The sequence below is a fragment of the Triticum aestivum genome, chromosome 5B (assembly GCF_018294505.1).
Source record: "Triticum aestivum cultivar Chinese Spring chromosome 5B, IWGSC CS RefSeq v2.1, whole genome shotgun sequence".
Classification (NCBI taxonomy): Eukaryota; Viridiplantae; Streptophyta; class Magnoliopsida; order Poales; family Poaceae; genus Triticum; species Triticum aestivum.
Window position 1 is genome coordinate 439,132,934 of NC_057807.1, and position 27,002 is coordinate 439,159,935.

At 51.5% G+C, this 27,002-nt stretch overlaps 2 protein-coding genes across 6 annotated transcripts; both read left to right on the forward strand.

Moving 5' to 3' along the window:
• The first annotated feature begins 2,737 nt into the window (after window positions 1-2,737).
• On the forward strand, window positions 2,738-6,118 carry LOC123116342 (putative F-box only protein 9). Of its 5 annotated transcripts, XM_044537309.1 has the most exons (7): window positions 2,738-2,869; window positions 3,345-4,431; window positions 4,510-4,718; window positions 4,816-4,875; window positions 4,991-5,086; window positions 5,169-5,240; window positions 5,712-6,118. In XM_044537309.1, the coding sequence occupies exons 2-7, from the start codon at window positions 3,435-3,437 to the stop codon at window positions 5,805-5,807; spliced, it is 1,530 nt and encodes a 509-aa protein (XP_044393244.1). In that variant the 5' UTR covers window positions 2,738-2,869; window positions 3,345-3,434; the 3' UTR covers window positions 5,808-6,118. The 5 variants fall into 5 exon arrangements, with proteins under 5 accessions (XP_044393244.1, XP_044393240.1, XP_044393241.1 ...); XM_044537305.1 differs by having other exon boundaries at window positions 3,345-4,718; XM_044537306.1 differs by having other exon boundaries at window positions 3,345-4,718; window positions 5,715-6,118.
• An 8,374-nt stretch (window positions 6,119-14,492) lies between these two features.
• Window positions 14,493-18,587, forward strand: LOC123112321 (leucine-rich repeat receptor-like serine/threonine-protein kinase RGI4). The gene is made up of 2 exons (XM_044533281.1): window positions 14,493-17,869; window positions 17,968-18,587. The coding sequence occupies exons 1-2, from the start codon at window positions 15,037-15,039 to the stop codon at window positions 18,420-18,422; spliced, it is 3,288 nt and encodes a 1,095-aa protein (XP_044389216.1). The 5' UTR covers window positions 14,493-15,036; the 3' UTR covers window positions 18,423-18,587.
• The last annotated feature ends 8,415 nt before the right edge of the window (window positions 18,588-27,002 follow it).

Sequence of the window (27,002 nt, forward strand, 5' to 3'; positions counted from 1 at the left end):
GTTCGTGCCACTAATCAGTACTAATGGGCATCGCACCCATTAGTATCGGTTCATGGCACCAACCGGGCATTTGAACCAGGACTAATGCCTTTGCCACATGAACCGGGACCAATGCTCACATTAGTCCCGGTTCATGACTGAACCGGGACTAATGGGCTAACCCGGCCTGGACCAAAGCCCTGTTTTCTACTAGTGGGTGGTGATGACGTCCCGGTCCTGGGGGCGGCTAAGCGGGCGCCAAAGCTGCAGGTAACCACACAGTTTGAAGATTGCGTCAATCGCACGTCGGAGGGGTACCTTCTGAATAACAAGCTTATTGCGAATGTTCCGAAGCGTCCAGGCGAGAACCCCAACGCACAGCCATCTAATATGGCGGTAGCGAGTAGGGGAAGCGTTAAGCTTGGCAAGCAGGTCGGGTAAGTTGGTATTACACCACTGTCCCCCAACCGTTTCGCGGAAGCAGGCCCAAAGGAACTGGGCTGAGTGGCACGAGAAAAAGATGTGGTTAGCATCCTCAATCGTGCCACAGATGGGGCACATCCCATCACCCGGGCATTACGCTTGAGGACTTCAACCCCAGAGGGGACACGTCCATGGATCCATTGCCACAGGAAGATCCTGATCTTCAGCGGAAGTCGGATGTCCCAGATCAGGCTAAACAGTTCCGGGGCCGTCGAGGGAGCTATGGCGCCGTATAGGGACTTCGTGGAGAAACGGCCAGAGGGCTCGAGGCGCCAGGAAAGAACATCCCGGTCCTCCACGACATTCATCGGCATAAGTGCGATGTCTTGGAGGAGGGAGTCCCAGGCGGCCACCTCAATGGGGCCAAAGGGGCGCCGAAAGGCGAGATGCCCTAAGTCAAATAGATCTGGGAATCGCGCAGCCAGGGGGGAGTCCCCTAGCCAGCGGTCGAACCAGAACAAGGTCGAGGCCCCGGAGCCAACCAAGATGGATGTGCCGATGCGTAGTACGGGCAGAAGCTGGATCACGGACTGCCAGAACTGGGATCCACCCGTACGTTGGCAAAAGGCCAGAGGTTGGCCACAGAGGTACTTATTACGGATGATGGTGAGCCAGAGGCCTCCCTCCACATTGGCAATACGCCACAACCATTGGGTCAGGAGGGCAATGTTCATGCGTCGGGATGACAGGATCCCAAGGCCACCCTGGTCTTTGGGTTTGCAGATGCCGGGCCAGCTCACCATATGGTACTTCTGCCTGTCGCCCTCGCCCACCCAGAAGAACCTCGACTGGTATTTGGCCACCTCCTGATGGAGGGTCTCATGAAGGTTGTAGAAGCTCATGAGAAACCAGAGAAGGCTGGCAAGCGAGGAGTTGATTAGGATCACCCTGGCAGCTTTCGACAGCCAGCGACCCCTCCAGGGTTCAACCCTGTGCTGCATCCTAGTCACTGTCGGGCAAAGATCCGCGACGGTGAGTCTGGAGTCACTAATGGGCACCCCCAAGTAAGTCGTGGGGAAGGAGCCCAAGCGGCAATTCAGCCGGTCCGCAATGGACAAAGCTTCGTCCGGGGGGTAGCCAAGGACCATCATTTCGCTCTTGTCGAAGTTGAAGGTGAGACCCGACATCTGTTGGAAGCACAGGAGGAGGAACTTCAGGTTGGCGATGTCGGACACGGAGCCCTCCACCATGACTATGGTGTCGTCCGCATATTGGAGGAGGGAAACCCCTCCTCTGTCCACTAGGTGGGGGACAACGCCCCGGATATCGCCGCAGGCTTTGGCCTTATCAAGGATGACCGCAAGGGCATCGACAACCATGTTGAAAAGGAACAGGGAGAACGGGTCACCCTGGCGCACCCCACATAGGGTGGGGAAGTAGGGGCCTATCTCACCGTTGATGTTGACCGCCGTCCTACCGCAGGTGACAAGTTGCATAACACGGGTCACCCAGCGGTCGTCGAAGCCCTTCCGAAGCAAAACTTCCCGAAGGAAGGGCCAGTGGACAATGTCGTATGCCTTGTGAAAGTCTAGCTTAAGGAACACCGCGCGGTGGTTTTTGGACCGGACTTCATGCAGGACTTCGTGGAAGACCAACACCCCATCCAAAATAAACCGGCCTTGTATGAAGGCGGATTGGTTGGGGTGGGTGACGGAGTCCGCGAGAAGGGTCACCCTATTGGTGTACCTTTTAGCCAGGATCCTGAAGATCACGCGAGGCCTCACCGCAGATAGTGTTTATTCAACTGTAACATCGTCTAAAATACATGTTCCTCCAAATACCCCATGTCACATGGGTTTTATAGACATGTAGTGTATAAGACGGGCATGAATGGTTCATGCTGCAAGTATCCTTGGTTGTCTTGACTCTTGACCTCCCCGTATTTGGATCTGGAAAATTGTTTATGGATTTTTAAAAAGTTCATGAATTAAAAAAATATATAATGGGTTGGAAAATATCCGCACATTCAAAAAGTGGTCATGGATTTGAGAAAAGTTCATGAATTTTAAAAAGGTTCAGGAATTATTTTTCTGGGAATTTGAAATAAAAGTTCACGGATAAAATAATTTAAACGAAGTATAAAAAGAAAAAAAAAGAAAAAAAACGTCCTGAAAAGACCCACAGGAAACCGCCACGAAAAAACCGTGGGAAGCGGTTTATTTTAGAGACAAATAACAATATGACCAACGCTATAGGTGCCACAAAGGGGTTGGGGATTGAAGGCGTGTCCGTTCCGAACCTGGCCACTTCACCACCGGGCCAGAGACGGAATTCTGTGAGCCGTGTCCGGCCCACAGGCGGTTAAATACCGCGCTCCCTCTCGATGAAACGGCGGCGTGATCTCATCATTTATTTCTCATCTTGCGGGGGCCAAGGCGCCGGCGGAGGAGTTCATCTGAATTCGCCCGTGAGTCTCCCCTCCCCTAACTCCGGATCTCGTTTTCCCTTCCTCTACGTTTTCTGCAACCGCGCTTCTTCCACATCACGCGCCTGCTTGATCCCGTAGGGAATACAAATCGATCGTTAGGGTTGCAACCTGCAATGGAAAAACGTTCAATCCGTCGGGATCTATAGTATGAAATTCAGGCGAGTACGAAATAGTGGAGGTGTCAAATAGATGTATCTAGCGCTAACTTGGTGCTAGATACATCCATTTGAGAGACAACCTTGGGACAAGGTTTTTCAGATGGAGGGAGTATTTTATTTTTTTTGTATATAATTAGATTAGATTCAAAGATTATGGATTGCTTGATGAACCTCTTGGGCATAGTCATATAAAGAGGGATAATGTTCAGAGCATAGCGATTTCTTCAGCTCCTGTTTTGATCCCATGATGTCTAAAAATTGCGCTGAATGACCTTGCTTTCATGTATTTTCTGCAGAGTTTATTCAGTTTCTGAGTTCGTTTGGCTTGCCAGTCCCTGAAATTGTTGATTGCCCAAGGATCTCGTAGATCTCTTGCTGTGGCTTCGATGGAAGCCATGGCGATGCAGCCAACAAAGAAGAAACGAGTGGCCAGATTGCCGCAAGATATCATCGAACTGATACTTGTGAGGCTTCCAGTGAGCAATCTGCTGCGGTGCCGTGTTGTCTGCAAGCAGTGGGATGGCATTATCCAGGATCGGCAGTTCACCATGGCACACCTCAGGCGTGCGCGGCCTCGCCCCCTTTTATTTTTTCAACGAGGCCGGGCTTCAGGCAAGTCCTTCCCTAGCGAAGCAGTCCTCTTTGATGAGGCCTGGTCGCCGTCGACACGGGATGTGCCCGTGATTGAGCCTGATGATTTCTTGTGCGCTTCGTGCAATGGCCTTGTTTGCTTGTACTCGGATAAATCAACCATCAAGATAGCCAACCTTGCCACCGGTGAATGTATGCACCTCGCCAAACCCGTGAAGCTTCACTCGAGGGTTGATCACCATTTGTTCTACAGCTTTGGTTTCAGCCCAGCCACAAATGAATACAAGATCATGCACTTTCTTCCGGGCGAGGAGCGCCACCACGTCGGTGGTTCCTTCAGTGTCATTCAAGTTTACACGCTGGGCGGTGAGAAGTGGAGGGACGTCAGAACTGAACAAGCTCTGAGCTTGTTCTGTGTGAAACAAACTGGGGTCGTCAATGCTGACGGAGCAATGTACTGGCTAACCAAAGACGAAGAAAGCAGCTGGCGACGGGCCGTCGTATGCTTTGATCTCGGAGATGAACGTCAGAAATTAATACGGTTGCCCAAAGTTGATTTTGCGGATCCTGCATTTGGTAATCCGCTATATCGGATCACGGAGATAGATTCCAAGGTGTCTGTGGCTGCTGTTCAAGCCAGAAGAGATTCCGGGCTTGCACGGAGGCTGCATGTTTGGACACTTGACAACAAGGTGAAGCAAAGCTGGATCCAGAAGCATAGTATTGAGTTATCAGCACTTGAAATTCTAAGACCGCATTTCATCTACGGGGATAAGATTGCCATGCATAGTGGTAACGATGACATATACTGCCATCAATTGACTAGCCAGAAATTTACGATTGACGTAACCAAGTTGGCAAAACTGTTAGATTTCAGCCCCCGCTGGATCGGGCATATGCAATCCTATATGTATGTGAAGTCACTTGTGCGGTTGGATGCATACAAGAAGGCCGGCATCGTGCGCACGCCAAGGCGAAAAGAGGGTTGGAGATTGAAGAAGTGGGAGGCGTGGGAACACGAACGCTCTGAGGTTGAGGAGCTGTGGAGAGCCGGCCATGGGATTCAGCAAAGGATGCATGTATAATAGCTTCACTTCCCTTGTTAACCTATCTATGTTAATTTCATTACTGTTGAAGATGTTGAGTGTGACACACTGTAATAACCCTTGTTGGCAGGAACTGGCACGTATGATGGGCGTAGCCATCAGTCTGAACTTGCCTGCCCCGCCAGATCAGGTAAACTTCATCCTTCCGCGTCGAACTGAAAGCTACCAAGATTTTAATATATCGGATCAACATTTCCTTACGATTTTGGAGTGAGGATTTTTAGAAGTGTCTGATGTGAATGCAGCAGGATAGCCCCCTCCGACGGCTTAATTGGGTGGAGCAGAGGCGGGTGGCGAACATGCTGAAATCTCATCTTGAGGGTTTGGATGCTCCATGGGCGGTACGTTCTTCTTTCAGCAGAATCATTTTGCTCTTGTCTCTGTGATGTTGTGAATTTGACAAAGCTGACATGTTATTTCTAGGTCATAGCGCAGGCAGCTGACGCGGCCTGTGGTGAGAAAAAGAAGATGACCCTAGCGGCAGACCACGCAAAGGTTTGTGAAGGCCTAACTTACCGTTACTCCAGTAGCCTCCCTGTTCATGTTACATGTTCCTTATATAGCCCCATTTTCCCTGAACAAGGAAAGTTAATGACTTGCTGCTAGGGTATATCAGTATGATGGTATTCACTTTTGCAGCTTCGCTACATGTGCAGTTCAGTTTAGATACAATTCATTTATCCATAGCACTGGCAGAAGTTTGAAGTAGATATTCTGATTCATCTTGGAAGCATCGAAATTAAACACACACACACACACACACACACACACACACAAGTTGAAACACTGCACCATACTCCGTGTTTAGGTCAGCAAAAGAGCAGGGGCATCCTTGGTTTTAGAATGATTTGAATAGTAAAATCATGTCATGTTTTTTTTTGACCGCAATAAAATCATGTCATATTGCAAGGCTGTAGATCATCTTCTGTATCCTTTGTCTTAGAACAGCATCCTTTTGTTTTGCAGCAGAGAAAAGGAGAGGAGAGCGAGGCCGGCCCATCAAGGCCCAAGCGGAAGAGGAAGCCCAGCTCCAGATTCGATTCGTCAATGTGGACAACCTGATTCGGCAGCGCCGGCCATATTCGCATTTCGCAGGGGTGCTTGCTGCTTGGGCTTCGAGTGCTGACAGTTCCACTTCCTGACAACAACCGCCATGGCGCGGACTTGCCAAAGGAAAAAATAGCAGCTCGTAATGGCACAATGGCATCATAAATAGGAGCATTACGGTTGTGATTTCCCAACTCATTCTGTCAACAACAAAAAAGAAGCATGCTGATCTTCAGCAGGCGCTGTGTAAGTGCGTGTGCATCTATGTTGTAATCGGTGTTCCTCAAGAAAGAAAGAAAAAAATGTATCGTCCCGATTGCTTTCAACACTTGTTTGAGTTTCGAAAAAGACGCCGCGTTGCCGTTGTTCCTCGATCGATCGTCATTCATCTCCATCTGCTCAGAAACCGGCAGATGCGTACCGTGATGTCCACCGCGCTGACCCGCTGTGCATGACGCCAAGCCTACTGTCTATACGATGAATGGCCTGGTGACATGACATGACCAGTCTACCGATATCAGTTCCTGCCTCGTCGGCAGAGGTCCCAGGTTGCCGCTGCCAGACGGCCTGGAACCTTTCGTCTTCCTTTGCAGCAAGCACGGCGAGTAGCACGGCATGGCGCCACGCCGCTGCTCTGCCGCGTTTCTTCATTTCAAGAAAGCGCTGCGGAGAGGTGAGGCGGACGTGCATGCGGATGCCATGCATGCGGGTGTCATCGAGTGCAGGCATGCATGGTCAGGAATTGTGCGGTGTGGCGCTGGCGTGGTGCAGGCATGCAAGCATGCACGCATGCAGCCTTTGCCTTGTAGGGATACAAACGCAGGCACAATCAGTGAGCAGAGAGGAGGGTGCTGCCTGTTTTATGTGTCAAAGGCGATGAAGAGGTTGTTGCGTTAGTTCGAGAGGGGCGGCTATGGGCCCGTTTGTAGGAATTTTGGAAGGATTTGACGAGGAGTGAGATGCATGGGAGGTCATAATACTATCTTGAAAATGCCTTCTTCTTTTTTTCAAAAATGATCCGGATCTATTATCAAAGTTCATTAGGAGTTCAAAATACCTCAAACGTCATAAAAATTACATTAAGAATCGAACATCACTGAACTCCAAACTTTATACAATTATAAAAATTCGTCATCTCGGTCTTAAATGGCAATAAGTGAGGCCCTATCTAATTCAACAATGGGTTCATGTGCCATTTTGAGTTTTGACCAATTCCACATCATGATAGTTACCATAAGGCATGATCGAATGCAGGATAAATTTGCAGCCCCCACCCCTCCCTCCTCCCCTGCCTCATTCATGGACCAACTCCTCTTTTCCCCACCGTGCAGTCATCTAGGCATGCAGCTGTAGGGATGCATGCGACTCCAGTGAGGAGCAGGTTGGATGGTGGCAAGTAGGCGACCAGTCGCTCGGTGGGGCTCTCCGTTAAGATAGCTCTAGTAATATAGGCAATGGGGAAAGAACGACCCGCTGCCACCAGCGCCGCACGAGCAGGGCCCGGCGGACCAAGCCGGTGGCGACGGGAGGGGAGAAGGACGGGGGCCGGAGGAGAGAGAGGGGAGATTTGGGGGTTCACCCGTAGCCGGGGGAGGGGGGGGGGGGCGAGAGAGCGAACGGTGCAATACCGTCAATGGGGGGCGCGGGGGCCTCCCGATGGTGGCGGTGCTGCTCGGCTGGGGGCATTGTGGCTCGGCGGCGGGGTTTCCGCGGGCCTCGGGGCCCTTGATGCGGCGGTGTGGACGTTGGTCGTGGGTCGGCGTGGTAGTGCTGGTGGCTGGCGGCACCCGCGCGACCCAGATTTGGGCCCTTTCGGGCTCCATCTGGGTTGGAGCGGGACGGCGGCACTGCTCCCTGGTGATTGTGGCGAGGAGGCGGTGGTCTGCGGTGATGGTGGCTTCGTCGGGCGGCAAGTTGCAGCGTGACGGCAGGGGCTATTCGGACCCTTTTGGGTCCGACTGGGCCTTGGCGCTTGGTAGGCCCCTTGTCCGTGCGTCCGATCGGCTCCGCGGCGGTAGTGGAGGAAGTCCCCTCCCGTCGGCTGTGTTGCGGATGCCCCCGAGCCCATTATCTCTTCTTCCGTCCTCCAGGTCTCGTGTCGGTGGCCTCAGTGAGACGGCGAAGTTGGTTCGGTGACCGTGATGGCACATGATGGTGGGCGGCGAGCTGGGCGGTGCACTTTGGATCGCCCGGGGTGGTGGTGGTGTGGGGGGGGGGGCTTGGGTCGGGAGAAATACCTGGCGGCTCGTCCGGCTCCGATGCCTGCGGGCGCCGCCGGGCCTTCCTGAAGGGCGGCGTCAGATACACCCTTCCCCACTGCCCTCCGCGTACCGGGGGAAACCCTAGGACTAGTTCGGGCAACAGTGGCGTCATCGTCACACTCTTTGTAGGTGTTGCTTGGTACGCGACGCTTCAGAGTGCTAGGAGTGTGGTGGTACTTCTCCGGATGATGCAGCGGTTGCCGACCATCTTCGTTTCGTTGATCCGCCGTTGTCAGCATTTGTTTCTCTTTCTTTTTTTCTCTTTTCTTTTTCCTTTGGGCGTGTTTGTGCTACGGCCCCAGCGAGCTGGTTGTATCGAATGGTTGCTTTATAATCTAAAGCGGGGGAAACCCTTTATCGTCGAATGTAGGCAATGGGACGATCTTCCTCCACAATACAATAATCAATGTGACCCACACTCAGCCTTTTCCCGTGCACTATAGCCTGTATTATTGTATTATTCTTATACTCGTAGATTTGTAGCTTGGTTTGGACATAGAGATGTTGGCTACATTCTGAGATTTCTTTGATTTAAGCACACATTTCTCCCGTGCAAGCCAATTTAGGATTTAGGGTTCCTATTATGGTTATTTCTTAGTGTTGCCCTTGTTTAGTGATCAAATGGCTATTTTCACTAATAGGACCATTTGAGGAGCCGTTCTCACTGAAGATTCATCCTGGGGTTTTATTCTGGTTTTGACATATTTCTTTCTGTAGGGACCTTATTGGCCTCGTCTGGTAGTATGGAATGAATTACTCAATTGTCTGGAGGCCATTCAGCTGTCAGGCGAACCAGACAAGTTTCGATGAAATTTGCATCAGAATGGTACCTTTTCAGTCAAATCCTTGTATGATGCAATTCACACTGATGTACCGGTTGATAACAAGAAATTGTGGAAGCTCAAAATTCCCCTAAGAGTGAAGATATTCCTCTGGTTTCTAAACAGAGGGGTCATCTTAACTAGAGATAACTTGGCACGACGCAACTGGCAAGGTAGCAAGACATGTGTCTTTTGCCAACATGACGAGTCCATCGAACACTTATTTTTTGAGTGTAAGTTTACTCGTGTAGTCCGGGCCATAGTTCAAGTAGCTTCAAATCTATATCCCCCACTTAGTGCGTGTAACATGTTCGGCAATTGGTTGCGGGGTATCGATAAACAACTTTCTGCACATCTACTCGTGGGAGCGGCTGCCTTATGTTGGGCACTGTGGCTTATCAGAAATGATGTGATTTTTAACAATAAATGGGTTTCATCTCCTGTGCGGGTTATCCTTGCGTGTATGCGATGGCTCCGTACGTGGTCTATCCTGCAGAGGCCGGAGGACAAAGTTCTTTTTATGATGGCGTCTACACGGCTGGAGCATACAGTCAGGGAGGTTTTCTCCCAACATGGATGGCGGTGTAATCTCCGGATAGGAGTTGCCCCATCCTAGGCTGGACTGATTTACTTTTGCTGCAAAATGATATTTATTTTCAGACTTGTTGGACATGTTGGCTGTGTGCATCACGCTATGCAGAGGCTGGGCATTCTTCAGTGTTGTTGTATCACCTCGATATATCAATTGAATGAAATGTTTTTTATCGAAAAAAAAATCTGGTTTTGACATGAACATGGCATATGCCAGAGAGTTCATGTCTACATGTACTCTTAACCATGTCTAGTTCACTGGGGACTATGATGTTGCTAATCGTACCTGACTGTGGTGGCACGAAAGTTCAAGTATTATACACTATATATGGACCACAATGATCTATTCAATGAAATAGACATATATACCATATGCAATGTAGGATGCCCGTCTCTTTCGGCAATTTTGAGCCTTGCCCAATGATTAGGGCATTCATTCCTAGAACACCTGGCCAATGTTCAACATGAGATGATATGCATGACAGTTCTGCATTGGAAGCACATGCATCCCACACACAACAATAGTAGCGATGATAGAAGCCGGCGGCCATGTTACTTAAGGTTGTAGTGCCAACTACAAGCAAGTGAATGAGCTCACATACATGTCAGGGAATAGGGTGGTGGCGGAAGAGGAGAGCGACATTGAAAGGGGAGACAGAGAAAACCACTTAAATAGGGCCTCATTGCAAAATTCCACAATTACCAATGACGGTAAATCCCCAAAGCCCGTGTCGACGTGGCGATGGTCAAAGTGCCACGCACTCCGATTAGAGGTGAGCTGGATTGGATAGTACCCGGTGAATTAATTATGGGCCGTCATTTAGGGCCCATATATATGCTTTTGTATATTTAGGACTAGCTTGACACCCCCCCAAAGTATTAGGAACATCCCATGTATGCATTTAACTCTTCTTTTGAAGGCATGTAGCCTAAGTAAACTTATTTGGAACAACAAGCATATATGTAGCCTAAAATAGTAGAATCAACAGAATAGAATACATTGACTGAAAAAAGAATCAGTACACCCTGTCTAAAAATGCAAAACTGGATTAGTAGAATAAACTATACGGCACACATCCAAGGTTGGCGATTTAAAACATTATTGCCGCCAGACAGCCACTCACCCATACGCACACGCACGCTTAATCTCAAAGTCCACCCATTTTCTTTCGCACACGCTTTGCCGAATTCGTGCGCTCATGCGCGCTTTGTTTATTTCTGGGAATCCATGCATCTTACCTAAGCAAATCATCAGAAACCATTATGATAACGCATGACCTAACATCAAGTAAGCACTAACAAAATCATGGGGCCCTTTTCAGCACATAGATAAATGCAGGCCTAGAGACAAAAAGATAAAGGCCATGTACGTGTATGTGTGTATCAGGAGAGCAAAATCCTGAAATTAAGGGGAGCGACGCCATCCCCAACCACTAGGCTTTGCGCTTAGGGGACACTGAAAATGACCCCAGAACAGAGGAACAGAACAGACTAAGTAGCAAGTAGGAGCAGATCACACACACGCACACACACACAAGAATAAAGTGGCTCCACGCTTCCGATGCAAAACATGGAGAGGGGCCAGGGGAGAGAGGTGATGGATACGGACGGACGGGCTCCCAAAGTGCACGACAAATCGACCCGTCTGCGACGTTTCCCCCGGGCAAACCACACCAAACATGGGGTGGTGCCGCCTGAACCACCCTACGTACCCAGGTGGAGGTGTGGGCAAAGCGGCGGTGCATATCTCGGTTTTTTGCTGATATCACGAAATGCATGGGCGTGCATTGTGCTATACGGACAAGAGAAATGTGTGGGAAAGCAGCCCGCCTTTCCGATGAGTCAGCGTGTAGACAAAGAGGATGTTCCGGGTGCGTAGCTGCACTGTATGAATCTGATATATGAATATATGTATATGCCCATGGAAATCAAGTGGCTATTATGTCTAGCCTAATCCAGTTCCAGGAATATCCAAAAGCAGTTCATCCAAGTTCCATGAAGCATATGCAAACTTGATCAAATCTATGAGTAGTTACTCCTACATGTTTTGCCTGTTCGAGTCTATGTTCTTGCCGTGTTGTTGGCCAGATATATTTGGGTATTTGGGAGAAGCTAGGAAATCATGACAGGCTATGATCATAATAGTAGCAGATAGGCTCAGCGAGGCAGGCAGATGCCCCAAATTCATCAGTTTGCTTCCAGCTGCTTTGCTCAGGCTAGCACACCATAGGCGCCACAGACTGCAGGAAGTAGCTAGTAACTCAGTGACAGAACCTCATGCAAGTTAACTCCATTCTGCTCCCATCTTTAGCTACTGCAGCATGTTAAAATGTTTTTACCTGACAGAATTCACCCTTCTTGGCAGTACTAAATTTCACACTGAAGTTTCACAGTTGTTCTTCAGCACTCACTGTAGATTTGCCGCTGGCAATTTGAGTTGCTATCTAGCATGGTAGCCCTAGAAATCTGGGTAGGCGCCTAAAAGGAGTGACAAATGTGAGACAACAGAGAGTTCATCCCTGTGCACCAATGTTTCTACTGTTGTGATTTTGGAGAATGTGACCCCGACAGCTATGTGCACCTTACAGTTGCTTTGAACGACTCACTAGCTATATAGATAGATGCCTAAAATTAATGTCAGGTTCTACTAGCATCGCTTAAGCACTGCCTACTGCTTGCAAGTTGCAAGCAGGAAGTGACTGAATGTGAGAAGCAAAAGAACAGCAGCAGCAGCAGCAGCATTGTTTAACCGCCTCGACCTTTGTGTGACGGAATGTTCTAAGCCGGCCATTAACTTTAATTACCTTTTGACGGTGCGCCGAGAGGCATTTTTCAAGCCGGATCTATCCGCGTAAAGTTCATGTGATTTTGTAAAAAAAAAATTGAGGACGGCGATCTTTTATTGGTGGAAACAGAGGGCGCTGGATCAGATCTTGGCAGGCCTGGGAAAAGTCCTAGTGTCAGAGAACTAACGGAAGAATTAGCTGTGAAAGAACTGCATCACATCTCTAGTACAGGTTTTAATCTTAATTAACCCTGCGATCGATGGATCGACCGATCCACAGGCCTGCTTGAAACTTAACCATGTGCTCCGTGCCTTCATCTTGTCATGGCATCGTCCTCGATGAGATCTGAATCCAAACGCTGCTCATATGTATTCCTCTGATGTTACCATCCACCACCATATTGGCCATGACATGATCAACCATGTGTGGCACCTAACATGTCCCCTCCTGCTTTGATTTCTCTATGGTAAGACATCCATCACCCATGTGACCGCATTCTAACCTCTGGTTGGGCGCAATTGACGGTCGATTAGTGCGGATTACTTCGCTGTTTATATTCTTACATTGCTACTAGTACAAAGTTAATCTAGCTTAGTTGACTTGACCTCACATCAAGCTTGTTAGTACAATGATTAGGTAGGAGTAGTTGCTTACTGCAATTCAAGTTTTGCATCTCAAAAACTATTTGTTTCTGACCAGATCTCTGAGCACTTGGTGTGAATCAACACAATTACAACTGAACTTGTTGCATTTTGGTTGAAATAATTCAAGCCACAAAGTGAAAGTAGGAGCCATTCTGAAATAAGTGAATCCACCATGCACACAAGGTGGAAAGCAGAGCTTTAGAAAAAAGTTCAAAATTCGACATTCAAAATGTTAACCACGCAAACGCTGTAGGGATCTACCAGCCGTGGCGAGGATGCTAAGTCCAGATCAATAGGCCGATTAAACTACTAATTACAATTGGGTGGTTTAAAATTCAACAAGTTTTTATCTTAATAATATCTTATTCCTCATTGTCCCTTGCACTCAAAGACATGTACATGTTCTTGCCCAAGGAAATTAGTTTTTAACCAGATTGCATCTGATCTTTTCGGTTACTTTCCAGCGGTTAGCCATCTATTCACATGGGTAAGTTGCTTAGTTTTTCTAGGTGCGTAGTGCTAACCTTCACCCCTTTACTGCCATGTGCGCCCTAAGATTCCCTCCTATGTCTTACTCCTTCTTTAACCCCACAAGCCTATCACTAATGCCCATCATGAGCTCACAAGAAGTACTTAAGATTTGACAGTTCTTGTATCCTCTAATTACTGTTATGTTTCATGGCTTGGGCATGTGAGATGAACATGCTTTCTCATTTCCAGAGTACGTCTGGAGAAGGAGCAATGTGAAGTTTTTGAACTCGCGCAATGATCACACACATTATCTGAAAATGGATTACAGACTACTTTCCGTACTTGGGGTTTAAGTCTCGTGACTAATCCTGCACAAAAATAAGTTCTTGTGCATGTGAGAAGGGAATAGTTTCTTTCATCCATTTCAAAAGAAGAAAGGGAACAGTTTTCATTTGGGTTGTGAGTAGAACTGCATCACCAAAGGTTTGACAACTTATAAACACAAAAACTATATTGATACATAAAAGAAAGACAATGGGCTGCTTCAGAGGACAGAAAGAAAGAGACATGAACATATTTACAGTTACTCCTGCCAACTACTGTAGACAGCAACTTGAGCGGATCTGCCAGCAGTCAAAGCCGCAGATAAATATGACAGAAGTGGTGCAGGTAAACATAGACACATACCACCTGATGATGGGAGCATGAATGGGTGCTTCAGAGGTTCAGAACTAAAATCGTTGAATTGACCAGCAAAAGGAATTATGTTTCACCTGTAAACAGTACGTTTGTACTGTTGGGAAAATGAGAGGTACAGTAATCAGACACGAAATCCAGTTCAAGTTTAAAAAAAGTTACTGCTGCAGTTATTTTACCGCCACTGTAAAGTGCAAAGTAGCAGATCTACAGAAGAACACTTGCACATCATGCAAAGAGGCAGCCGCAAAGCAAGCGGTTCAGGGTTCAGACATTCAGAAACATCTACAAGAAGGTTAACCCGCAAAGAAAGGGTCATGCGTCCTGCACATGCTAAAAAGAACAGTAAACAACGGTAACAGCCACTGTCAACCTCTGCATAAGTGCAGGGGTAGTACAAAGGAAGCAGGTTTACCTGAGTGAGCCTGACACTGCACAAATGCCCCACAAATCACAAACGGATAGAAGAAGAGTTGGATTACCGAGGGAATTAGGAGCCTGGTGTTTTCACAGAGCACGAGAAGGAGCAGATGTTTTTTCACCTCGGGAGCCATTAACAAGTCAGATTAGATTAGGGGCACTGTCATGGCATCGCGGCAGTAATAATAAGTACACCAAGTTGGCTTAAACATATGTGTGCGGTGCAGATGATGGCAGCGCCACCGCCACCTTCCTCCCATGTTCCCACCACTCACTGCACACCACTGCACTGCAGAAGCCAAAATCTTTTCATTTGGTGATAAAAACAAACGGGATTAGCTACTTAATCTGTGCTCATTTGGATCCAGATCTCTAATCCCCTTCTTGTCTAGGAGTATAAACTAATCATGACCATGGGGCGGTCTCCTCCTCTACAATCCCAACGACAGCAATAGGAGGCGCCACGCCACATCCCCATCGCCATCCCCAAACCATCCGTCCGTCCGTCCGTCCGTCCGTCCGCCTTGCCTCGCCTCGTCGGTCACCGGGCGCCAATGCCGCCGCGCTCCTGCGCCCTCGCGCTGCTTGTATCGCTCGCCTGCGCCGCGCTGCTGGTCGCCCCGTGCCGGTGCGTCAATGAGCAGGGCCGCGCGCTGCTGGACTGGCGGCGGTCGCTGCGGCCGACGGGCGGCGCGCTCGACTCGTGGAGGGCGTCGGACGCTTCCCCGTGCCGGTGGCTCGGCGTGTCGTGCGACGCGCGCGGCGCCGTCACGTCGCTGAGCGTCACCGGCGTCGACCTGCGTGGCCCGCTCCCCGCGAACCTGCTGCCGCTCGCGCCGTCGCTCACCACGCTGGTGCTCTCCGGCACGAACCTCACCGGCCCGATCCCGCCGGAGATCGGCGGGTACGGCGAGCTCGTCACGCTCGACCTCAGCAAGAACCAGCTCACGGGCGCGATCCCGCCCGAGCTCTGCCGGCTCGCCAAGCTCGAGACGCTCGCGCTCAACTCCAATTCCCTGTGCGGCGCCATCCCCGACGACCTCGGCGACCTCGCCAGCCTCACGCATGTCACGCTCTACGACAACGAGCTCAGCGGCACCATCCCGGCGAGCATCGGGAGGCTCAAGAAGCTGCAGGTCATCCGCGCCGGCGGGAACCAGGCGCTCAAGGGCCCGCTGCCAAAGGAGATCGGCGGCTGCGCCGACCTCACCATGATCGGCCTCGCCGAGACCGGCATGTCCGGCAGCCTCCCGGAGACGATCGGCCAGCTCAAGAAGATCCAGACCATTGCCATCTACACCACAATGCTCTCCGGCGGCATCCCGGAGTCCATCGGCAACTGCACCGAGCTCACCAGCCTCTACCTCTACCAGAATTCTCTTTCGGGCGCGATACCGCCGCAGCTTGGCCGGCTCCGGAAGCTGCAGTCGCTGCTGCTCTGGCAGAACCAGCTCGTGGGCGCGATCCCGCCGGAGCTCGGCCAGTGCGAGGAGCTCACCCTTATCGACCTCTCGCTGAATTCTCTCTCCGGCAGCATTCCGGCAACCTTGGGCCGGCTGCCGAACCTCCAGCAGCTGCAGCTGAGCACGAACCGGCTCACCGGCGTCATCCCGCCGGAGCTCTCCAACTGCACCTCGCTGACGGATATCGAGCTCGACAACAACGCGCTCTCCGGGGAGATCCGCCTCGACTTCCCGAAGCTCGGGAACCTCACGCTGTTCTACGCGTGGAAAAACGGCCTCACTGGCGGCGTGCCGGCGAGCCTCGCCGAGTGCGCGAGCCTCCAGTCGGTGGACCTCTCCTACAACAACCTCACCGGGCCGATCCCGAAGGAGCTATTCGGGCTGCAGAACTTGACGAAGCTGCTGCTGCTGAGCAACGAGCTCTCCGGCGTCGTGCCGCCCGACATCGGCAACTGCACCAACCTCTACCGGCTTCGGCTCAACGGCAACCGGCTGTCGGGCACGATACCCCCCGAGATCGGCAACCTGAAGAACCTCAATTTCCTCGACATGAGCGAGAACCACCTCGTCGGCCCGGTGCCGGCGGCCATTTCCGGGTGCGCCAGCCTCGAGTTCCTCGACCTGCACTCCAATGCTCTGTCCGGCGCATTGCCTGCCGCGCTGCCGCGCAGCCTCCAGCTCGTTGACGTGTCCGATAACCAGCTTTCTGGGCAGCTGAGGTCCAGCGTTGCCTCGATGCCGGAGCTGACGAAGCTTTACTTGGCGAAGAATCGGCTGACCGGCGGCATCCCGCCGGAGCTCGGTTCATGCGAGAAGCTCCAGCTGCTGGACCTCGGGGACAACGCGTTCTCTGGCGGCATCCCCGCGGAGCTCGGGGCGCTCCAGTCGTTGGAGATTTCGCTTAACCTCAGTTGCAACCGTCTGTCCGGTGAGATACCGCCGCAGTTCGCCGGCCTTGACAAGCTCGGCAGCCTCGACCTGTCGCACAACGGGCTGTCCGGGAGCCTCGACCCGCTCGCGGCGTTGCAGAACCTCGTCACGCTCAACATCTCATACAACGCCTTCTCTGGCGAGCTCCCGAACACCCCCTTCTTCCAGAAGTTGCCGCTCAGCGACCTCGCCGGCAATCGCCACCTCGTCGTCAGCGATGGCTCCGACGAGTCCTCCGGGCGCGGCGCCCTGACGACGCTCAAGATAGCCATGTCCGTCCTGGCCGTTGTCAGCGCGGCGTTCCTGGTGGCCGCCACCTACATGCTCGCCCGCGCGCGCCTCGGCGGCCGCAGCAGCGCCCCGGTGGACGGGCACGGCACGTGGGAGGTGACGCTGTACCAGAAGCTGGACATATCCATGGACGACGTGCTCCGCGGGCTGACGTCCGCGAACGTGATCGGCACAGGCAGCTCTGGCGTGGTGTACAGGGTGGACACCCCGAACGGCTACACCATCGCGGTGAAGAAGATGTGGTCGCCGGACGAGGCAAGCGCCGGCTTGGCCTTCCGCAGCGAGATCGCCGCGCTGGGGTCCATCCGCCACCGCAACATCGTCCGGCTGCTGGGCTGGGCGGCCAACGGCGGCAGCAGCACGCGGCTGCTGTTCTACAGCTACCTGCCCAACGGTAACCTGAGCGGCCTCCTCCACGGCGGCGTCGTCGGGGGCACCAAGGGCGCGCCGACGGCCGAGTGGGGCGCGCGCTACGACGTGGCGCTCGGGGTCGCCCACGCCGTGGCGTACCTACACCACGACTGCGTGCCGGCCATCCTGCACGGGGACATCAAGTCGATGAACGTGCTGCTCGGCCCGGCCTACGAGCCGTACCTCGCCGACTTCGGCCTCGCCCGCATCCTCTCCTCCGGGCAGAGCAAGCTCGACGACTCCTCGTCCAAGCCGCAGCGCATCGCCGGCTCCTACGGCTACATGGCGCCAGGTCCAGAATCTCGTTGCACTTGCAAGATCGTACAATCACAAGCACATTTTGAACGTCGTTTTTCCTGACATTTTTGGTTTGGTTCTTGGGGTGTGCAGAGTACGCGTCGATGCAGCGGATCAGCGAGAAGAGCGACGTGTACAGCTTCGGGGTGGTGCTGCTGGAGGTGCTGACGGGGCGGCACCCGCTGGACCCGACGCTGCCGGGCGGGGCGCACCTGGTGCAGTGGGTGCAGGCCAAGCGCGGGAGCGACGACGAGATCCTGGACGCGCGGCTGAGGGAGAGCGCCGGCGAGGCGGACGCGCACGAGATGCGGCAGGTGCTGGCCGTGGCCGCGCTCTGCGTGTCCCGCCGCGCGGACGACCGGCCCGCGATGAAGGACGTGGTGGCGCTGCTCGAGGAGATCCGGCGCCCCGCCGCGGCCGACGACGCCAAGCCGCCGCGGCCGGCGACCACGCTGCCCTCCGCCGCGGCCGCGCCGATGCTGTCGCCGGCCCGGGGCGGCGCGCGCTCTGTGGGCGACTCGTTCGCCGTCTCGGACTACTCCGCCTGAGACCGATCTTCAGTTTTGGTACCGATCAGGCAGTGCGTTCAGTAACTAGCGAGCTCGATCGGCAAATTTAGCAAACAGCATCAGCAAATGCTAGTAGTAATTAGTTACTCAATAATTCGTTGATTAGTGGAGGATGTGTGTAGATCATGGCGTGGCAAGTAATTAATCAATCGATCGATGCTGTACTTAGGTGTAATCATCTCTGCCCTTGTACATACCCTGCGACATGAATCTTGGTTCTTTGGTCGTGTGGTAGCGCGGGCGGAACATGCCGCGGCACTGTTGCCGTGGACTGTGGAGCGTGGGTCCTTTCCGAATTGGGACCTGCTGGTCCTGGGCGTTGTTTGGACTTGCTCGCTGGATGGAAATGGACGTGACTTGCTGATGATTGGTGGGTGATGCGGACGGACGATCGTTTAATGACGAGTGGGCGCCGTCGAGGGTTTTGGATTGTGGCGCGCGCGCGCGATCGGGGAGCAGTGGGGTGGGTTCTCTGCCCCCCGCTCCGGTTCGCACGTCCACTTCGTGTCCACGGGGTGTATGGATCGAGATTTTCTTCGTAGCTTTATATAGAAGTCAAAACGTCAATTACAAGGAAACTAGCACTCGCTGCAAAAAAAAAAAAATCCAAGAATAGAGTGCCCCCGTGCCGCTCCTGCAAGCGGCCCGTGCGGAATCCTAGTTCGCCGTCGCCACCACCCTTTTCTCGCCTTCCTTCTCCCTCGCCGCCGCTAGGGGACGCCGCCGGGCAAAGCCCGCGCGTGCGTCGGCGGCGGCGGGGCTCCTCCCCTCTCGCGAGGCTCCTGGGCGGCGCGGGACGGCAGGCCCTTGCGGCGGCGCTTGGCTCGGCGGCAGCGTGCGTTGGGCCGCCGACCGATCTGGGCGGTGTGGCTCCCCTGCTAGGTGGCGCTACGGTGCTAGCAGCGGCGAGGCGCGGGCTCCTCCTCCTCCCGATCTGATGGCGCCACAGTGGCGCGCGGGTCGGCGGCGCGCGACGTTTTCTTCCTCCCCGATCTGATGGCTCCACGGTGGCACCAGTGCTCCGACGGCGGTCGGCTTCAGCGTTCTGTGGGCGATTACAGGATCCCACGACTCGGATCTGGCGCAGATTGGGAGGTTGCCGGCTTCTCTTGGTGTTTTGGTGCGCGGGGCTCGCAACAGGGAGTGTGCTGGTGGCGGTCGACTGGAGCCTGGTGTAGGGCGCAGCAGGTTGGTGGGAGTTGGTGGTGCACCGACTCCGTCCATGGCGGCGGCGCTGCGAGGCCCTGCTAGGAAGGGTCCTGACGGTAGCGGGTGCTCGGCTGCATCCGTGTGAGGCGCGCGATGATGCCTAGACGGAGTTGGTGCCAGAGAGTGGTTCGAGGTGCGGGTCAGACTGGATCTGTTGGTAGTCCCCTAGTGCGGGCGAAGGCCGTCGTGGTGGTTCTGGTCCTTGCACCGCTCGACGGATGCTGCGGTTCTTCGTTTGTGTTGCAGGCGGTGGCTTGAGGCGTGCTCCCTCGGCAGTGAGGTTGGAGTGCTCCTATCACCTCACCTATGCATGGTGCGATTGACTTGCGCTCGCAGGGCCTGTGAGCCATGCGGCAGGTCAGCAGGCATGCCAGGGATTGGACAAGACACAAGGGGTGAATCACTCACCCATGCCACCGCATGACGCACACCTGTACCAAGACGTGTCACGCCCCACGTAGGGGTCACCATGGTCGGTAGTGACAAGACATGCATTCGTTTCCGGAAGACAGAAGGCATCGACACTTCACCCAAGCATTTAATATGCTCACCTACCTGGTTGGACCCAGGCTAGTTCCTTAGCATCAAAGCCATTGTGGTATCCCTTGAGATATAAAAGGAGGACCAGGCTGTAGAGAGAGACATCTTCTGGAGAGATAAAAAGAGAGCTGGCCTTTTCCAGAGCAAAAGGTTGGTCACTTGGTAGAACACCAGTAGGAGCACACAACACTTCCCGTTTCTCGGTAAAGACTTGTAGCTCACAATCTACCAACATATCCCGAGGTTCCATCAAGATCAGTGCCAGACTATGAGGGATCACCAAGGCCAAGGTGCTCACCCGCATCGACAGACGCTGAGAAACTCATCGGCTGTCTGATGCGCTTGCAAACCTTGAAGACGTAGAATGCTCTGACAAGGACATGGATGACTTGCCTTATGGTGCAAGTTGTGTCGCGTTCACCATGGAGTTACACTGCATCAAGTGGCCGAGGAAGTTCCGTTTAGATCTTTTTGTTCAGTACGATGGGTAGACCAACCCTGCCGAGTACCTTAGCATCTACACCATCGCTATTGTGGCTGCTGGCAGCAGGAAGGAGCACTTGTCAACTAGTTTCCCATGGCGCTCAAGCCCAACGTTTGCTCATGCATGGCTCATGAATCTTCCAGAGAATTCCATTTTCATCATGGGATGATCTGTGTGTTGGGGAACGTTGCAGAAAATAAAAAATTTCTACGCTTCACCAAGATCAATCTATGGAGTCATCTAGCAACGAGAGAGAGGAGTGCATCTACATACCCTTGTAGATCACGAGCGGAAGCGTTCAAGAGAACGGGGTTGAGGGAGTCGTACTCGTCGTGATCAAAATCACCAAAGATCCTAGTGCCGAACGGACGGCACCTCCGCGTTCAACACACGTACAGTTGGGGAAGACGTCTCCTCCTTCTTGATCCAACAAGGGGGAAGGAGAGGTTGATGGAGATCCAGCAGCACAACAGCGTGGTGGTGGAAGTAGCGGCCATCTCGACAGGGCTTTGCCAAGCTCAACGAGAGGGAGAGGTGGTACGGGGGGAGAGGGAGGCGCCAGGGACTAGGGTGCGGCTGCCCTCCCTCCCCGTATTTATATAGGGGGCCTAGGGGGTGCGCCGGCCCCTAGAGATCCAATCTCAAGGGGGGCGGCGGCCTAGGGGGGGAACTTGCCCCCCCAAGTCAAGTGGGGCGCCCCCACCCCTAGGGTTTCCAACCCTAGGCGCAGGGGGAGGCCCAAGGGGGGCGCACCAGCCCACCAGGGGCTGGTTCCCTTCCATCTTCAGACCACGTGGCCCTCCGGGATAGGTGGCCCCACCCGGTGGACCCCCGGGACCCTTCTGGTGGTCCCGGTACAATACCGGTGACCCCCGAAACTTTCCCGTTGGCCGAAACTGGACTTCCTATATACAATTCTTCACCTCCGGACCATTCCGAAACTCCTCGTGACGTCCGGGATCTCATCCGGGACTCCGAACAACTTTCGGGTTACCGCATACTAATATCTCTACAACCCTAGCGTCATCGAACCTTAAGTGTGTAGACCCTACGGGTTCGGGAATCATGCAGACATGACCGAGACAGTTCTCCGGACAATAACCAACAGCGGGATCTGGATACCCATGTTGGCTCCCACATATTCCAGGATGATCTTATCGAATGAACCACGATGTCGAGGATTCAAGTAATCCCATATACAATTCCCTTCGTCAATCGATACGTTACTTTCCCGAGATTTGATCGTCGGTATCCCAATACCTCATTCAATCTCGTTACCGGCAAGTCACTTTACTCGTACCGTAATGCATGATCCCGTGACCAACCACTTGGTCACATTGAGCTCATTTTGATGATGCATTACCGAGTGGGCCCAGAGATACCTCTCCGTCATACGGAGTGACAAATCCCAGTCTCGATCCGTGTCAACCCAATAGACACTTTCGGAGATACCTGTAGTATACCTTTATAGCCACCCAGTTACGTTGTGACGTTTGGTACACCCAAAACACTCCTATGGTATCCGGGAGTTACACGATCTCATGGTCTAAGGAAATGATACTTGACATTAGAAAAGCTCTAGCAAACGAACTACACGATCTTGTGCTATGCTTAGGATTGGGTCTTGTCCATCACATCATTCTCCTAATGATGTGATCCCGTTATCAATGACATCCAATGTCCATAGTCAGGAAACCATGACTATCTGTTGATCAACGAGCTAGTCAACTAGAGGCTCACGAGGGAGATGTTGTGGTCTATGTATTCACACATGTATTACGATTTCCGGACAACACAATTATAGCATGAATAATAGACAATTAACATGAACCATGAAATATAATAATAATCATTTTATTATTGCCTCTAGGGTATATTTCCAACAGTCTCCAACTTGCACTGGAGTCAATAATCAGTTACATTGTGATAAATCGAACACCCATAGAGTTCTGGTGTTGATCATGTTTTGCTCGCGGAAGAGGTTTAGTCAACGAATATGCGACATTCAGATCCGTATGTACTTTGCAAATATCTATGTCTCCATCTTGAACATTTTCACGAATGGAGTTGAAGCGACGCTTGATGTGCCTGGTCTTCTTGTGAAACCTGGGCTCCTTGGCAAGGGCAATAGCTCCAGTGTTGTCATAGAAGAGAGTGACCGGCCCCGACGCATTGGGTATGACTCCTAGGTCGGTTATGAACTCCTTCATCCATATTGCTTCATGCGCTGCCTCCGAGGCTGCCATGTACTCCGCTTCACATGTAAATCCCACCACGACGCTTTGCTTGCAGCTGCACCAGCTTACTGCCCCACCATTCAAAATATACATGTATCCGGTTTGTGACTTAGAGTCATCCAGATCTGTGTCGAAGTTAGCGTCGACGTAACCCTTTACGACAAGCTCTTCGTCACCTCCATAAACGAGAAACATATCCTTAGTCCTTTTCAGGTACTTCAGGATATTCTTGACCGCTATCCAGTGTTCCATGCCGGGATTACTTTGGTACCTTCCTACCAAACTCATGGCAAGGTTTACATCAGGTCTGGTACACAGCATGGCATACATAATAGACCCTATAGCCGAAACATAGGGGATGACACTCATCTTTTCTCTATCTTCTGCCGTGGTCGGGCATTGAGCCGAGCTCAATTTCACACCTTGTAACACGGGCAAGAACCCCTTCTTGGACTGATCCATATTGAACTTCTTGAATATCTTATCAAGGTATGTGCTTTGTGAAAGACCTATGAGGTGTCTCGATCTATCCCTATAGATCTTGATGCCTAATATGTAAGCAGCTTCTCCAAGGTCCTTCATTGAAAAACACTTATTCAAGTAGGCCTTAATGCTGTCCAAAAGTTCTATATCATTTCCCATCAGAAGTATGTCATCTACATATAATATGAGAAATGCTACAGAGCTCCCACTCACTTTCTTGTAAATGCAGGCTTCTCCATAAGTCTGCATAAACCCAAACACTTTGATCATCTCATCAAAGCGAATGTTCCAACTCCGAGATGCTTGCACCAACCCATAAATGGATCGCTGGAGTTTGCATACCTTGTTAGCATTCTCAAGATCAACAAAACCTTCCGGCTGCATCATATACAGTTCTTCCTTAAGATAGCCATTAAGGAATGCCGTTTTGATGTCCATTTGCCATATCTCATAATCATAGTATGCGGCAATTGCTAACATAATTCGGACGGACTTCAGCTTTGCTACGGGAGAGAAGGTCTCATCGTAGTCAACCCCTTGAACTTGTCGATAACCCTTAGCGACAAGTCGAGCTTTATAGATGGTAACATTACCATCCGCATCCGTCTTCTTCTTAAAGATCCATTTGTTTTCTATCGCTCGCCGATCATCGGGCAAGTCTGCCAAAGTCCACACTTTGTTTTCATACATGGATCCTATCTCGGATTGCATGGCTTCTAGCCATTTGTTGGAATCTGGGCCCGCCATCGCTCCTTCATAGTTCGAAGGTTTACCGTTGTCTAACAACATGATTTCCAGGACAAGGTTGCCATACCACCACTACTAGGGAAAAGGCTAGCAGCAGCGCGGGTTTTAGGTGTATCAGTAGCGCGGGGAGTGGCGCTACTAATAAGGCGCTACAGCTAACACATAGCAGTAGCGCGTGCTCACCGGCGCTACTGCTACACAAGTGTAGCAGCAGCGCGGTTAGTGGAAGCTCGCTACTGCTAGTAGCTCTAGCGCGCTTTGCCTGGACGCGCTACTGCTATCGCGGCGCTGCTGCTAACTTTTATACACTCGCTAGTGCTAATTTAAGTAGTTTTTTGTTTTTTTCCGGCATATTTGTTTTGTATTTGAACAGGCTTTATAGAAGAATCTTTAGCACATAGAAATGTCATCATGATACACATACAAATGCCTGCGAGACCACAAATGTAATCATAGCATATACATACAAATAGTCTCATCATAATCATCATCCAACACAAAGTGGTATCTTGTCATCATCTCGAAAATAGCGATACATGCAAGTCTCGAATACTTGCAACTACAACAACGTCATCCATCTAAACAAAGGTATACGCAAGAAGAGCTATCACTATGAGTGAGAGCGGAACTATGCAGTACATGAGGTGGCGGTTACGAGTCCTCTCTCGCGCTAGCGTGAACCTCAAGTAACTAGCTTCTCCTTCTTGTCTGCTTTTGAAGCCTTTATGGCTGGCGCCCGTGAACCCATTCACTTGCGCCTGACACTCATGCCACTCGTTGTACACCCCCGGAACCTTCCCTTTGTACACGACATAGCAATTCCATCTCGCCATCAAGAAACTAGGTACCTGTTAGAGATGCATGTTCATGAAGAGGATGTACAATCATATATATGCAACAAAATATACTAGAGCAACACCGAAAAAGAAAGGGTTAGCAACTAGATGCAACATACAGTACGCAAATTAATTAACTAGAGGTACGCAGGTCATCGTACGCAAACTAACAAAGTAGCGTTACGCAAGTTCGGCAGGGACCATGGACATCACAAAGTTTCATCGCTACAAAAAGTATACAAGTTCAACCGACACATATCATCATCATCGGCATCATAAATCACTAGAAGTTCCATCCTTCCATATCATCGAGGATGAACCCTAGCTTCTTGAACGGCGTGAGGTCTAGACGTTGCATGCCTATGCGAGTTCGGACGTCAGCTCGCGATATAGGGCCGTGGTGGAACATCCCCTTCTCATCGACGACTTCTTTCATGATGATCGTCGCAATGTCGCTTTGGATGCGAAAGAAGTCATCTCTAAGTTTATAATCCGCTTCTCCATGAGATTGTAGCCACTTGTGGATATGATCATCATTTCTGCTTCTCATGCGAAGCTTTTGGTGATCCGTGTTGAACTGAATCATGAGATGGACGATGTAGAATCCATCCTTCTTGCTTGGTTTTGGGACATGGATGCAGGAGAAGTTAGTTTTATGCGCGAAACCCATCTTCTTGTTCCTTTGTTTCCTGATCTGCACGTGGCCACCTCTAAAGCTGAAGCCTTGGAGAGCATCATCTAGAATATTCATTATGTGGGTGTAGTCTTTTTTCTCGTAGTCTCTGGAAGGGTCAAAATACACGGCTCGGGAGACTTGCAGGTAAAGAACGATAAGGACGGCGCGCCCGTTGCTGCGGGGAAAAGACACCTCAAATTATTCCCATATGAGAGAGAAGGAATGATTGAAATGTACGAAAGGGTTGTCCGGAACTAACTTACTTTGGATGATAAGGCACGAGGACAATTTCCCGGTCCTTATTCTGTACCATGAAGTTTTGGAGGTACTCCCTAGCAGTTTCACGCTCAAAGTCGCCGAGACTCAAGAAAGACTCTTGCATGTAGTACGGATCCGCCACACAGATTTGCGAGACTTCTTCACTCTTCATGACGGAGCTCATATGTAGCGCAAAAAGGCGGACGATTGTAAAATCGAGCCGCCTTGTTAGAAACATCTCAAAGATATGGTCAAACCGCAGGAAGAATACCTCCGCGGGCCGTGTCTCGACGTAGCACTTCCCCTCAGGCACACGAGCCGCGTATGTCGGATATCCTGGATCCTTTGAGGCTAGTAGGCTTTTCTCAGTCGACAGCACATGGTCGTGCAGTCTCCTGAGATCCCCTGATAGTGCCTCCAGCGGTTTTGACGATAGCATCGGCTCGCCCGTGAGATGGAACATGACTGCACCTTTCACGGGTACACGCTCTTCAGAATGCATCGTCTGGCTGCTATGTGCTCTGGCTTGTTTGGAGGCAGTTATCTTCCCCGATCTCTTCCTCTACTTTTTCTTGGGCACACCTTCCAGACCCTTCCTTAAACCCTGCCCCAGTGTTCCCGGGCTAAGTACTGTACGACCCTCGCGCCCGGCTAGTTGAGCCTGTGTTGAGGCAGCATCTTCAGGCGTGTCCTGTGAGGATTTCATGAAGAGAGACTTTTTGCAATCCCTGCTATGACCCTGCCCGGGCATATCATCCATATCCTCATTAGCAAGCTGATAGCCCGATTCGTCATATGGTTGACTCATCATATCTATGTCACAGTCATACGCGTTTGTATTGAGGAAATCCATAGGGTCGACCTCCGTCTCATCATCCATTCTCTGTTCTACAGGAGAAATTACATCAACCAGTACTATTGCTTTCCCTTCATCATGTCGTCCGCCGCTCTCACCCGGCACTACAGGAGCTGGTAATTGCATAGGCAGGGTGGTGGTCTCCACACATGCTTGTTGATGTGTGGTTATTGGTGTGCTCTCGGCTGGCTCCAGACGAATAAGATTCTTCGGCCATAGCAGCACCCAACCCT